This window comes from Leucoraja erinacea, chromosome 4 (genome assembly GCF_028641065.1).
Source record: "Leucoraja erinacea ecotype New England chromosome 4, Leri_hhj_1, whole genome shotgun sequence".
Classification (NCBI taxonomy): domain Eukaryota; kingdom Metazoa; phylum Chordata; class Chondrichthyes; order Rajiformes; family Rajidae; genus Leucoraja; species Leucoraja erinaceus.
In genome coordinates, this window is record NC_073380.1 from 97,329,867 (window position 1) to 97,342,477 (window position 12,611).

At 39.8% G+C, this 12,611-nt stretch overlaps 1 protein-coding gene across 1 annotated transcript in view; it reads right to left on the reverse strand.

Annotated features, from left to right (window-relative positions):
• Positions 1–12,611, reverse strand: part of LOC129696710 (CYFIP-related Rac1 interactor B) — a 122,257-nt gene that overhangs the window by 33,308 nt on the left and 76,338 nt on the right. The window contains exon 4 of the mRNA XM_055634829.1: positions 4,000–4,082. Within this exon, the coding sequence (XP_055490804.1) occupies positions 4,000–4,072 (73 nt within the window). The 5' untranslated portion in view covers positions 4,073–4,082. The remainder of the gene's footprint in view (positions 1–3,999; positions 4,083–12,611) is intronic.

Here is a 12,611-nt window from a genome sequence, read left to right on the forward strand (position 1 = left end):
AAAACGTTAGCTCCATTGGAACAGCAGGATTTCTGTTTTTATTTAATTCTTTGAAAAACGTTGCCAAATATTTTGGTTTGTGAAAACAAGATTGAAGTACAGTCTTTGGCATTTTTCAATGTAAATCAGAAATACCGAAGATTGTAAAATATGTGCACAATGAACAGCTACAGATATGACCCATATAATTTATGGCATCCAAAGGAATCATGTATACTCTTTAAACTTATTCTATGAGATGCAAATATAAATGATTTCAGGTTAATGCAAGCTAGAATAATCATTGCACTAAGCATCAGAAATATACATTTAGCATGCAGAATAGCTTACGGCCATATTACACAATGAAGCACCATTCTATTGTAAGCACATCATTAAATATTACCTCTCAGCTGTATTGAACAAGGATAGAATTGTCAGATTTAAACATTGCACTAATCTTTCTTATATAAGGGATCATATTCAATTAATGCAAATTTAGTAGATTAATAAGCCAGACAATTTTACTGAAATGAAGCAAAAGCACAGTACAATAAAACAAAGACAACAGCATTTGTTTACAAACAATGAAAGCAATCTATATATACATACATGTATATATAATGGATCTTAGTTAGGGGTGAGATGAATCCCCAAATTCCAATGGTTTGGTGAGTAGCTTTTCCCTAATGGAGCTTAATCTTACATCAACCACATTGGCTCGTTTCTTATATTGACAGAATCAGCTACTTACAATCAGATATATATTTTGAATTAGTATTAAGTAATAGGAATTGTAATTGTTAAATATTTACCATTCAAATCAGCCAAAGAGGGAAAATGTTACTGTCTGAGCTCACTTTTACTTTAACATGCAGATCAATAATCTAGATGGTTCTGTGAACACACACTTAGAATAATGTCCATGTGACTCCTTTTTATTGCAATAGAGACGGCCAAACCTCAAAGGTCCACCTAGTTTGGAAATCCTTAGTAATACTTTTTCAGTGGAAGAGGTATTTAAAGGAAAATCCTCTAGCAGGATAGATTTCAAAACCCATTGTAGCAAAAGACATGGTTGTTCAGAAATGTAAAACTAGGCCATACATTTATCTTTCAATGGCTGGAGAAGCTCCACTTAGATCGACCATCTGAATACTACATTAATATATCATGTGGGGAAATGTCTTTGCATTCGAGTGATCAGTCAAGTTAACAAAAAAAAATCTCAATCCTTACAAATCTTGAATTTATTGTGCAATTCACGTTCAAAGTGCTGGTTAAATCTAAATTAACAATAAGCCTTCTCAATACATTTATTTTGCACTAGAGCTGCAGCCCCCTTTCCAAAGTAGAAGCATTATACATTTTCAGTATCTATTTTGCTATGGAAGAAATTGCAATAATATTTCAGAACACAATAGATGAGGGTAGTTTTTCCAAACAGATCATTAATGTGGTTTTCAAATAACAGCCCTCAGCCACTGAAGAAATGAAATGTGAATAAATCAATCAAAACATGTGTTTCTGTGGAATTACACATGGTTGGTACCACATTTGCTGCAGAATCTGACCTGCAATGTGACTTTGTTGATATCATTCCATCAGCATCCAATGCTTTAATTCCATGACATAAATTTGAAAAGGGGCAACCCAGAGCTAACTTTGATCACAAACTCTAATTGATGTGGATACTCTCCAAACTGTTCAACCATAGCGCTGCCACTTTGGTTGTGACCCGCAACCAAATAGGAAAGGAATTAGGAAAGGAGATGAGGAAATGTGAATGCAAATCCACTGTTTTTGTTCAGATATTCTACAGACTGACAAACACTATTTATTGGAAACATTATATTTAAATCAGTAGATACCGTTCATAGTGGAAACTATCATGGAGAAAACAGTAATCACAAAACTTAAAAACTATTTAGAACAATGTCAAGTATTTTCACAATTTTTTAAAAACAAACAATTTTCCTTCATCCCAATCCTAAACAGTGCAACAAACAATGATACAAACAAATCCACAGAGAGCGTGCAACAATGTAGCAACAGTTCATAAGATTATTCTATGTTTTAGCTAAATGATCAGGGAGCAAAATAAATAAGTACAGGCACCATGTTGTTAAAGATTTAGGAGATAGTGGTGCATGAGGACGTCAGCAGATTTCGTTTTCAACTGAATTCACGGGAGTTCGCAATGTGGCTGTAAAAAGCATCTCATTTAAGTCCATGCCTTAAAGAAAATTATTAAACACGAAGCTGCTCATACATCTCTCAGAAGCCGACAGCATCATAGAAAGATGTTATTCGAGCCTGCCAGCCATTAAATGTTGTTAGATAAAAGATTGTAATCAGCCCTATCAATTTCATTACTGCCTCAGCATTATTACAGCAGATCCCACAGCAGCAAAGGTCATAAACTAGACTTATTTCGTCAATGAGGACAACACCCAGCGTGAATAAGTAATTGTTCCTTCACCGAATAGTGGGTTTTTCCTACGTATCAAATGATCTTTTCACAGAGGCAGGTTGATTGACACAGCCAGAGACCCATAAGGGATAGCGAATTATTGATTGTGTACACCAAATGACCTTTGACAAGTGTACTACATGGTGCCTGTACTTAAGTGATGTTTTGCCGCAGATTTAATAAAAATATTGTATAATAGGTGCAATCAGCATTCAGATGCAGCCATCAATATGCACACTATGTTCAGAAAGACTACAAAGAAGCAATTGATATTCAGAAACATCAGCAACTAGGAAAAGGAGACATGGAGCTCCAGAGCAATTATGTGACAGTTTATTTCAGTCTCTTGTTCAGCATGCTTTGTATATTTCTGCAAGTCAAACTAAAAAGATGCCAGACAAAAGAAATCAAATGAAGATGGGTAGATGAGACTGACTGGACAACATGTGAAGGCCCTAAAAAAAAAGACCGAAAGGCTTACTTGTTGGTCTAAATAAAGTACCAAAATAAAGTACAGCTTTACTGTACCAGGTCAAAAAAAAAATTAGTTAAATAAAATACAATCAAATTTCTCAATTGAACTGGTTGTTGGACAAATTAGCTGCATACAGAACATCCATTCTGATTTGTAAAAAGAGAGAATAAGTAGTTTAAAGTATGGTGACATTTTGGTCATCCATATTCACCAGTCAGCCACATCTACTGTGCAATATAGTTTGATCCCATCGTGCAATAATAAGAAATTAGTGATCAAATCAAATTAGGAAAAACAAAAAAATTCTGGCCCTTTCCGCTTTACTAATTAAAAATAACGTAAACATGCATTAAACACAAATTCAATGTAAAACCGATGCAGTATTTCAAGCAGTAAATGAATATAAAATAAAGAGCATTCTCACTTTCAAAGTCAAGGAAAGAAAAAATTTGGCCCCTGCTCAAGATCTGTGCATGTCAAAACTTTAAGAAGGTTCCCCATGTTAAGATACCTGCCAAGACAAGAAGGAAGAAAAAAATGTTTTTTTCCCCTAAATGTAGAACAGCCCAAAGTAAGGAGCAATTAAAAGATAGACTTTTAAAGACTGCAAGCCATATGAAAAAAATCCACTGTCAGCTCACATTGTTTATACTATCTACAGGTAAAGCATTTTACCAGCTGTGCCAACTGTTTAAACTCGAACGGTTGCGTGGTTTTCTTGTTACATTGTAAGTAGCGGCATGTACCAGATGTCACTAACGTTTATCCCCTTCCCCGTAGTCATAGAGCTGAAGGAGTTAAAAACTGTTTGCAGACATAACAGCCACACTGACAAAAGGACCTGAGAATCAGTGAATGGGATTAAAAAAGATTTTTTAAATAATAGCAAATAAAAGATTTTCCAAAAGAAAACACATGGGATGAAGTTTGCAGCCACAATGGAGAGATCATGCAACCATTGTTAAGTGATAGTATCCTGCTTTTACGTGCATTTTTTAAATCCTGCACTGGCCTTCACTCTGGTGAGACAGAACATATTTTGTATACACCAGCTGTGAAGGATTAAACTTACTTTCAAAATCCAAGAAAAAAGGTGAAGCATTGTGGTCTATGTCCCTGGTTAGCACCTTAATCAGATTACCCATGTCAGCAAACCTAAAAATAAAATGGTAAATCATTTAGTTTGAACAATTCTCAGTCAGCTCCTGGATTCAGTTAAGGCCAGGTTCTTGAAGCTCCACCTACTCTTTGGGGCTGGGCAAGGATTTGCTGATGTCAAATCATACTTCCTAGAAACAAGGTCTCAGCATGATCATTTGTTTTTTCTCAAAAAAACATTTACACAAATCCTCAGTACGATAGTTAACTTAGACTGACAATAATGCAATGCAAGATCATCCACCAGATCAGAAAAACGATGAATCAGTTATAAGAGAATGCAATACATCAAATTGCGTTCAAACATATAAATTCATGAATTCTTCTTACATTCTTAAACCAACATGCACAAACACTGGACTGCATCAACTGGATCCTGCCTACAATAACCACTCAAACATGCCTTGACTTACCTGGGCTGAAGGAGCCCGTCTCAATTGGCCCACCACACTGCCAAGTCGTGCAGCAAGGTCCAGACTTGACAAGACTTCAGGCAACAGTGTGGTGGCACCACCCATGACAAAGTTGGATAGCAGGCAAAGCTGGGAGCAGTGGTTTGCCTTCTATTAAAGCAGTTTATGCAGTAAAGTCTTTTTTAAATGTCTTTGATATTGAGATACTCAAAATCTAATAAGATTGGAGAGAATTAAATATTAAAAATATTTAAAATATTAAGAAACCAATTAACGTTCAAAGTTATTGACATGAAACCATAATATACAAATCAATACAACATTATCTTCCTTCCAATAAATTCAATGGTGTCTGAATCATAAGCTAGGTAGGGTCTGAAGCACTTTATGAAAGGTGACTTTGCAGCATAATATTGGCTGAAGGCAAATCCCAGCAACGCTGGGCTCCTTCATAGGCTCTACAGTGCATTCAGAAAGTATTCAGACCGCTTCACTTTTTCCACATTTTGTTACGTTACAGCGTTATTCTAAAATGGATTAAATTCTTTTTTTTATCATCAATCTACACATAGTACCACATAATAAAAAAAGTGAAAACATGTGTTCAGAAATTTTTACGAAGTAATTAAAAAGAAATAACTGAAATATCACATTTACATAAGTATTCAGATCCTTTGTTGAGGCACCTTTGGCCGCGATTACAGTCTTCTTAGGTATGATGTTACAAACTTGGCACACCTGTATTTGGGTAATTTCTCCCATTCTTCTCTGCAGATCCTCTCAAGCTCTGTCAGGTTGGATGGGGAATATCGATGCACAGCTATTTTCAGGTCCCTCCAGAGATGTTCGATCGGGTTTAAGTCCATGCTCTGGCTGGGCCTCTCAAGGTCATTCAGACTTGTCACGAAGCCACTCCTGCATTGTCTTAGCTGTGTGGCGGGGGTCATTGTCCTGTTGGAAGGTGAACTTCCGCCCCACTCTGAGGTGGGGCGGAAATTTGCTCCAGAACGCTGTGGAGCAAATTTTCATCAAGGATCTCTCTGTACTCTGTTCTGTTCATCTTTCCCGCGATCCAGACTAGTATCCCAGTTCCTGCCACTGAGAAACATCCCCACAGCATGATGCTGCCACCACCATGCTTCACCATAGGTATAGTATTGGCCAGGTGATGAGCGGTGCCAGTTTCCTCCAGATGTGACAATTGACATTCTGGGCAAAGAGTTCAATCTTGGTTTCATCAGACCAGAAAATCTTGTTTCTCATGCCTTTTGGCAGACTTCAAGCAGGCTGTCATATGCCTTTTACTGAAGAGTGGCTTCCGTCTGGCCACTCTACCCTAAAGGCCTGATTGGTGGAGTGCTGCAGATATAGTTGTCCTTCTGGAAGGTTCTCTCATCTCCACAGAGGAACTCTGGAGATCTGTCAGTGTGACCATCGGGTTCTTGGTCACCTCCCTGAACAAGGTTCTTCTCCCCTGATCACTCAGTTTGGCTGGGCGGCCAGCTCTATGAAGATTCCTGGTGGTTCCAAAGTTCTTCCATTTAGGAATGACAGAGCCCACTGTGCTTATCGGGATCTGCAATGGTGCAGAAATGTTTTATACCCTTCCCCAGATCTGTGTCTGGACACAATCCTGTCTAGGAGGTCTACGGACAATTCCTTCGTCTTCATGGCTTGGTGTTTGCTCTGGCATACACTGTTAACCGTGAGACCTTATATAGACAGGTGTGTGCCTTTCCAAATCATGTCCAATCAATTTAATTTACCACTGGTGGACTCCACTCAAGTTGTAGAAACATCTCAAGGATAATCAATGGAAACAGGATGAACCCAAGCTCAATTTTGAGTGTCATAGTAAAGAGTCTAAATACTTATGTAATGTGATATTTCGGTTATTTCTTTTTAAATTAATTTGCAAAATTTCAAAATACCTGTTTTCGCTTCTTCTTTCTGGTGTATTGTGTGTAGATTAATGATAAAAAAAATGTTGTAATCCATTATAAAATAAGGCTGTAACGTAACAAAATGTGGAAAAAGTGAAGTGGTCTGAATATTTTCTGAATGCACGGTAAATGGATGATAAATGATGTGCAAATATTACATAATGGAACATTATTTGTTATTGAAGAGTTGGCTCGTATGTTCTGTATAAATAAACATGTTATCATTTTGTAATAAAATATATTTTGAAGTACAAAGAGACAATGAATTTCAGACATAGAACGTAACGACAGATTAACATGCCAATGGTTCCAATCAGAATTTCTAGCCATTACCGGCAACTTTCATCCAGTGTATTAAACAAAGCCCTTAAGTGTACAACACTAATAAAATAGATAAAGTTTCACAACTGACCTTGCAACAAAATATGACAGAAGTATTAACCATCATTTAGCAACTTCTCAATGCCATCGTGGCCTTCAAGATAATGTGTTAGCTTGCCCACAGACAAGGTTATGGGGAGAAGGCAGGAGAAGGGGCTTGAGAGGGATGGATAGATCAGTCATCAGAGTAAACTCAAAGGGCTGAATGGCCTAACTCCGCATTGACATGCAGAAGAATAATGCCTGGTTTAGTGCATTAGCTAAGGAATTGGTTGGACAGACTTGGATTATTTTCCCTGGAATTACAGAAATTGAGGGAAAACCCATTATGAGGGGCATTAACACAGGAGATATCAACGTAAATATCAAATACTAAAGGGCATCACTTTAAGGTGAAGGGATCAAAGTTTAAAGGAGATATGTAGAATAAGCTTTTTTTTCTACATACACAAAGTGACACAAGAGTGATGCCAAGGATGATGGTGGAGGCAGATTAATGAGAGATGGGGGCATTTAAGGGACATTAAGATAGACATGTGGATATGCAGGTAATTAGGTTTATGGATTACATGCAGGCAGATAAGATTTGGTTTGGGCATCATGTTCGGCATAGACACTGTGGACCAAAGTGTTGTTCCTGTGCTTTACTGTTCTATACTACTGCAGATGCACCAGAATGCGGACTTGTTACAATCAGAACAACCATGATCTTATTAATTGGCTGGGCAAGCTTGATGGGCTGAGGGTCCTGCTCCAGTCCCTTATTTGTATCTTTACTGTTCAAGTCTTTCAGTATTTGACTATAAAAAGGAATGGAAGAGAACATGGTATGGACCAACTCACCTTTCTCTGAATTTATGAATCAGTGGTTAAACCAGTTATTTTTCATGTGTGCTACTTTAACACCTGCATTCTGAGAACTGCTTCTGAAAATCTGCTTCATTTGGTGGACTGGTCATATTGAAAATTCAGCATTTTAAACACAGGACAAATTTTCAATTGCACATTGTGCCAATTTTCAGGACTGGTATGTTGTTTAAAAGTGTGCCTAATGTAAATGCACAAAACATTATTCCCTACAAGCACTATCATAGAAACATGGTGAAATTTACTTCCTTCCAAGTTTTAGTGCAGTTTATGCTCAAAGAGGAAAGATGAAAATTGAACGAAAAACAGGCAAAATAATACAATGCACATAAACAATTTTCTAAAGACATCTTGGAAAACAATAAGTGAGTTTGGTATTCCGAAAAATGCAAGAAATCATGGGATTTGTCAAAGGTCTAACGCTATAAATATCAGTCTGAAGAAGGGTCTCGAGTTGCAACGTCACCTATTCCTTCACACCATAGATGCTGCCTCACCCGCTGAGTTTCTCTACCATTTTTGTCTACCTTCATTTACTATTGTGATAGCTAGCATTTCCTCCAGTTCATACAGTGTCCTCCATAATGTTTGGGACAAAGACCCATCACTTATTTATTTGCCTCTGCACACCACAATTTGAGATTTGTAATTTAAAAAAATAACATGTGGTTAAAGTGCACATTGTCAGATTTTATTAAAGGCCATTTTTATCCATTTTGGTTTTACCATGTAGAAATTACAGCTGTGTTTATACATAGTCCCCCCATTTCAGGGCACCCTAATGTTTGGGACACATGGCTTCACAGGCGATTGTAATTGCTCAGGTGTATTTAATTGCCTCCTTAATGCATGTATAAGAGAGCTCTCAGCACCTAGTCTTTCCATCACCTTTGGAAACTTTTATTGCTGTTTATCAACATGAGGACCAAAGTTGTGCCAATGAAAGTCAAAGAAGCCATTATGAGACTGAGAAACAAAAATAAAACTGTTAAAGACATCAGCCAAACCTTAGGCTTACCAAAATCAACTGTTTGGAACATCATTAAGAAGAGAGCACTTGTGAGCTTACTAATCGCAAAGGAACTGGCAGGTCAAGGAAGACCTCCACAGCTGATGACAGAAGAATTCTCTCTATAATGAAGAAAAATCCCCAAACACCTGTCCAAACAGATCAGAAACACTCTTCAGGAGAGGTGTGGATTTGTCAATGACCACTGTCTGCAGAAGACGCCATGAACATAAATACAGAGGCTACACTCCAAGATGCAAACCACTGTTTAGCCGCAAACATAGGATGGCTGGGTTACAGTTTGCCAAGAAGTGCTTAAAAAAGCAACCATAGTTCTGGAAAAAGGTCTTGTGGACAGATCAAACAAAGTTAACTTATATCAGAGGGATGGCAAGAGCAAAGTATGGAGGAGAGAAGGAACTGCCCAAGATTCAAAGCATACCACCTCATCTGTGGTGGGGGCGTTATGGCCTGAGCATGTATGGCTGCTGAAGGTACTGGCTCACTTATCTTCATTGATGATACAACTGCTGATGGTAGTAGCATAATGAATTCTGAAGTGTATACATATCCTATCTGCTCAAACAAATGCCTCAAAACTCATTGGCAGGAAGTTCATTCTACAGCAAGACAATGATCCCAAACATATGGCCAAAGCAACAAAGGAATTTTTCAAAGCTAAAAAAAGATAAATTCTTGAGTGGCCAAGTCAATCACCCGATCTAAACCCAATTGAGCATGCCTTTTATATGCTGAAGAGAAAACTGAAGGGGACATAGAAACATAGAAAATAGGTGGAGTAGGCCATTCGGCCCTTCGAGCCTGCACCGCCATTTGATATGATCATGGCTGATCATCCAACTCAGTATCCCATCCCTTTAGCCACAAGGGCCACATCTAACTCCCTCTTAAATATAGCCAATGAACTGACCTCAACTACCTTCTGTGGCAGAGAATTCCACAGATTCACCACTGTGAAGTTGGACTAGCCCCCAAAATAAGCATATGCTAAAGATGGCTGCAATACAGGCCTGGCAGAGCATCACTAGAGAAGACACCCAGCAACTGCTGATGTCCATGAATCGCAGACTTCAAGCGGTCATTGCATGCAAAGGATATGCAACAAAATACAAACATGACTACTTTCATTTATATGGCATTGCTGTGTATCAAACATTATGATGCCCTGAAATAGGGGGGGGGGGGGGGGGGGGGGGGGGGGGGGGGGGGGGGGGGGGGGGGGGGGGGGGGGGTGGGGGGGGGTGGGGGGGGGGGGGGGGGGGGGGTGGGGTGGGGGGGGGGTGGAACGACGATAATGTATAACCATTGCTGTAATTTCTACTAGGTGAGACCAAAATGTATAAAAATTGCCTTTATTGAAATCTGACAAGGTGCACTTTAACCACGTGTAATTTTTCCTATTACAAATCTCAAATTGTGGAGTAGAGGCAAATAAATAAATGACGGGTCTTTGTTCCAAACATTATGGAGGGCACTGTAAGTCTATAATCCGAATAACAAGAGGAGCTAATTTCCTTCCTACACATTTCCTCTGCCCCATTACGAAATCTCCTCAAGGTAGGACTATTTTGAAGAAGATCTCCTCTCTCCGGCGAGAGTTCTGCAACATCCTCTCGCTGCTCCCCATGTGATTCCTCCTGCTCTCCCTCAGTCCGAATGGCCTCTGGGAAGAAACTCCTTCTCAACCTCTCCGTTCTCACAGCATGGCAACGGAGGCGTTTGCCTGACCGTAGCAGCTGGAACAGTCCGTTGCATAGGTGGAAGGGGTCTCCCATGATTTTATTGGCTTTGGAGTTGCACCTCCTGATGTATAGTTCCTGCAGGGGGGGCGAGTGAAGTTCCCATAGTGCGTTTGGCCGAACGCACTATGCTCTGCAGAGCCTTCTTGTCCTGGGCAGAGCATTTCCCAAACCAGATGGTAATATTTCTGGACAAGATGCTTTCCACAGCTGCTGCATAGAAGCACTGGAGGATCCTCGGAGACACTCTGAATTTCCTCAATTGCCTGAGGTGATAAAGGCGCTGCCTTGCCTTACTCACGAGTGCTGAGGCGTGTGATGCCCATGTCATATCCTCAGAGATGTGAACTCCCAGATATTTAAAACAGCTCACCCTATCCACAGGATCCCCATTTATCCTCAATGGTGTGTACGTCCTCAGATGATGTGCCCTCCTAAAGTCCACGATCAGCTCCTTAGTTTTTTTTGATGTTCAAGGCTGTTATCCTGGCACCAGAGTGCTAGATCAGCCACCTCCTCCCGGTAGGCCTTCTCATCGTCTGAGATCAGGCCCACCACCACAGTGTCATCAGCAAACTTATAGCATCCTTCTATTCAATCTTACAGTTCATTGTGCTTGTACTAGCTCTTTAAAATAGCTCTTTGCAACTGGAATTAGAACTTTATACCCTTTGAAACAGTACAGAGATGTATATAGATTCAGATGTGTCCACCATTATTATATCTTAAACACAGTGGCAAGTCTGTGCCTGCCAGTAATCTTGCGCTGGAGGTGGATCCAGATCTAGCCTGGATCTGACAGGGTCTATGAATCTCTGGTTCTTAGGTGTGTTAATGAATCCACGATCTCGGGCTCAAGACCCATATTAGCCTCTGGCTCCAGAAGCCAGGCACGTGTTAGAGAAGTATCAGTGCCCATCCATTTATTTGTGTGCATACACCTGCCATTCTGCCCATCCCGGCAAGTCTAACTCTATCTGTAACCTCTAGAAACAGTCTCCACATGCCTCTGCTTGATGGTGAATAAAGTGCTTCTTTTGAAGAGTTTAGCCATCCAGGAACTGCTGGTAGGCCTGCAACCAGGGCAGGGCAGACAACATAACAACTGGCCAGATTGGACACAAGAAACAGAAGCAGGCTAACCATTCCCTCATGCCCATCCTTCTATTCAATAATATTGTGGCTGATCTTTCAAGGCTGTATCATTTTCTTGTATTAACCCTATATCGTCTTGGTTCCCTAAAATTTAAACATCCATCGATCAACATTTCAAATATTGAGCTACTATAACCCTCCCACGTACAGAATTCTAAAGATTCACCTTGCTGTGTGCGAATAAATTGCTTCACAATTCTGTCCTGAATTTCCAACCCAATATTTGGACATTGTCTTTACACAGTTTCAGAGTTTGAAAGTATGTCTCAGAAAGACTTCCTGAGCGGCCTTCTAATAGTACACAGTGCCTTTGCTCCATTAGCAAACTTGGATATATTTATCCCTGATGTCTTCATTCAAATTATTGAAATAGATTATGAATGTTTGATGTATCAGCACAAACCTTTGCACCACGAGTCAAGGCCTCCCTCCACTGTCTAATAACCAATCCATGTCTATATACGATCACCAATAACATGTACTCTAGTATTGCATGATAACCTCTTGTATGGTGCATTCCAGATCTCTTATTGCAAGTTACAATTTTCAAACAGATTTGTCACATATAATTTCATATTCATAAAACCACGTCAACTGTACCTAAACCTATTATTATTTTCCAGGTTCCAATATACTGTATATACTGATGTCTGTTTAACCGATCTTTCATTCCTTCTCTCCCTGCTAACCCCTATTTGGTCTTTACTATTCCCGATGGCGACACCTCGCGGCAGCGGCCTCTGTAGTCCGTCTGTCTTTTTTTAATTTTTGGCCTGTTGAGTGTATAGTTTGGTTGTAGTTTATTTATTGTGTATATGTGAGGGGCGGGGGACTTTTAAATCTCTTCCCTGCACGGGAGACCCGACCTTTTCCCTGTCGGGTCTCCATTGTCGTTGAGGCCTAGCACTGTGGAGCGACCTCCAACCGGAACGACCTGCGGGGCTCCAGTCGTGGAGCCTGCGGACTCACCATCATGGAGCTGGCCGGCTTCGGAGCGT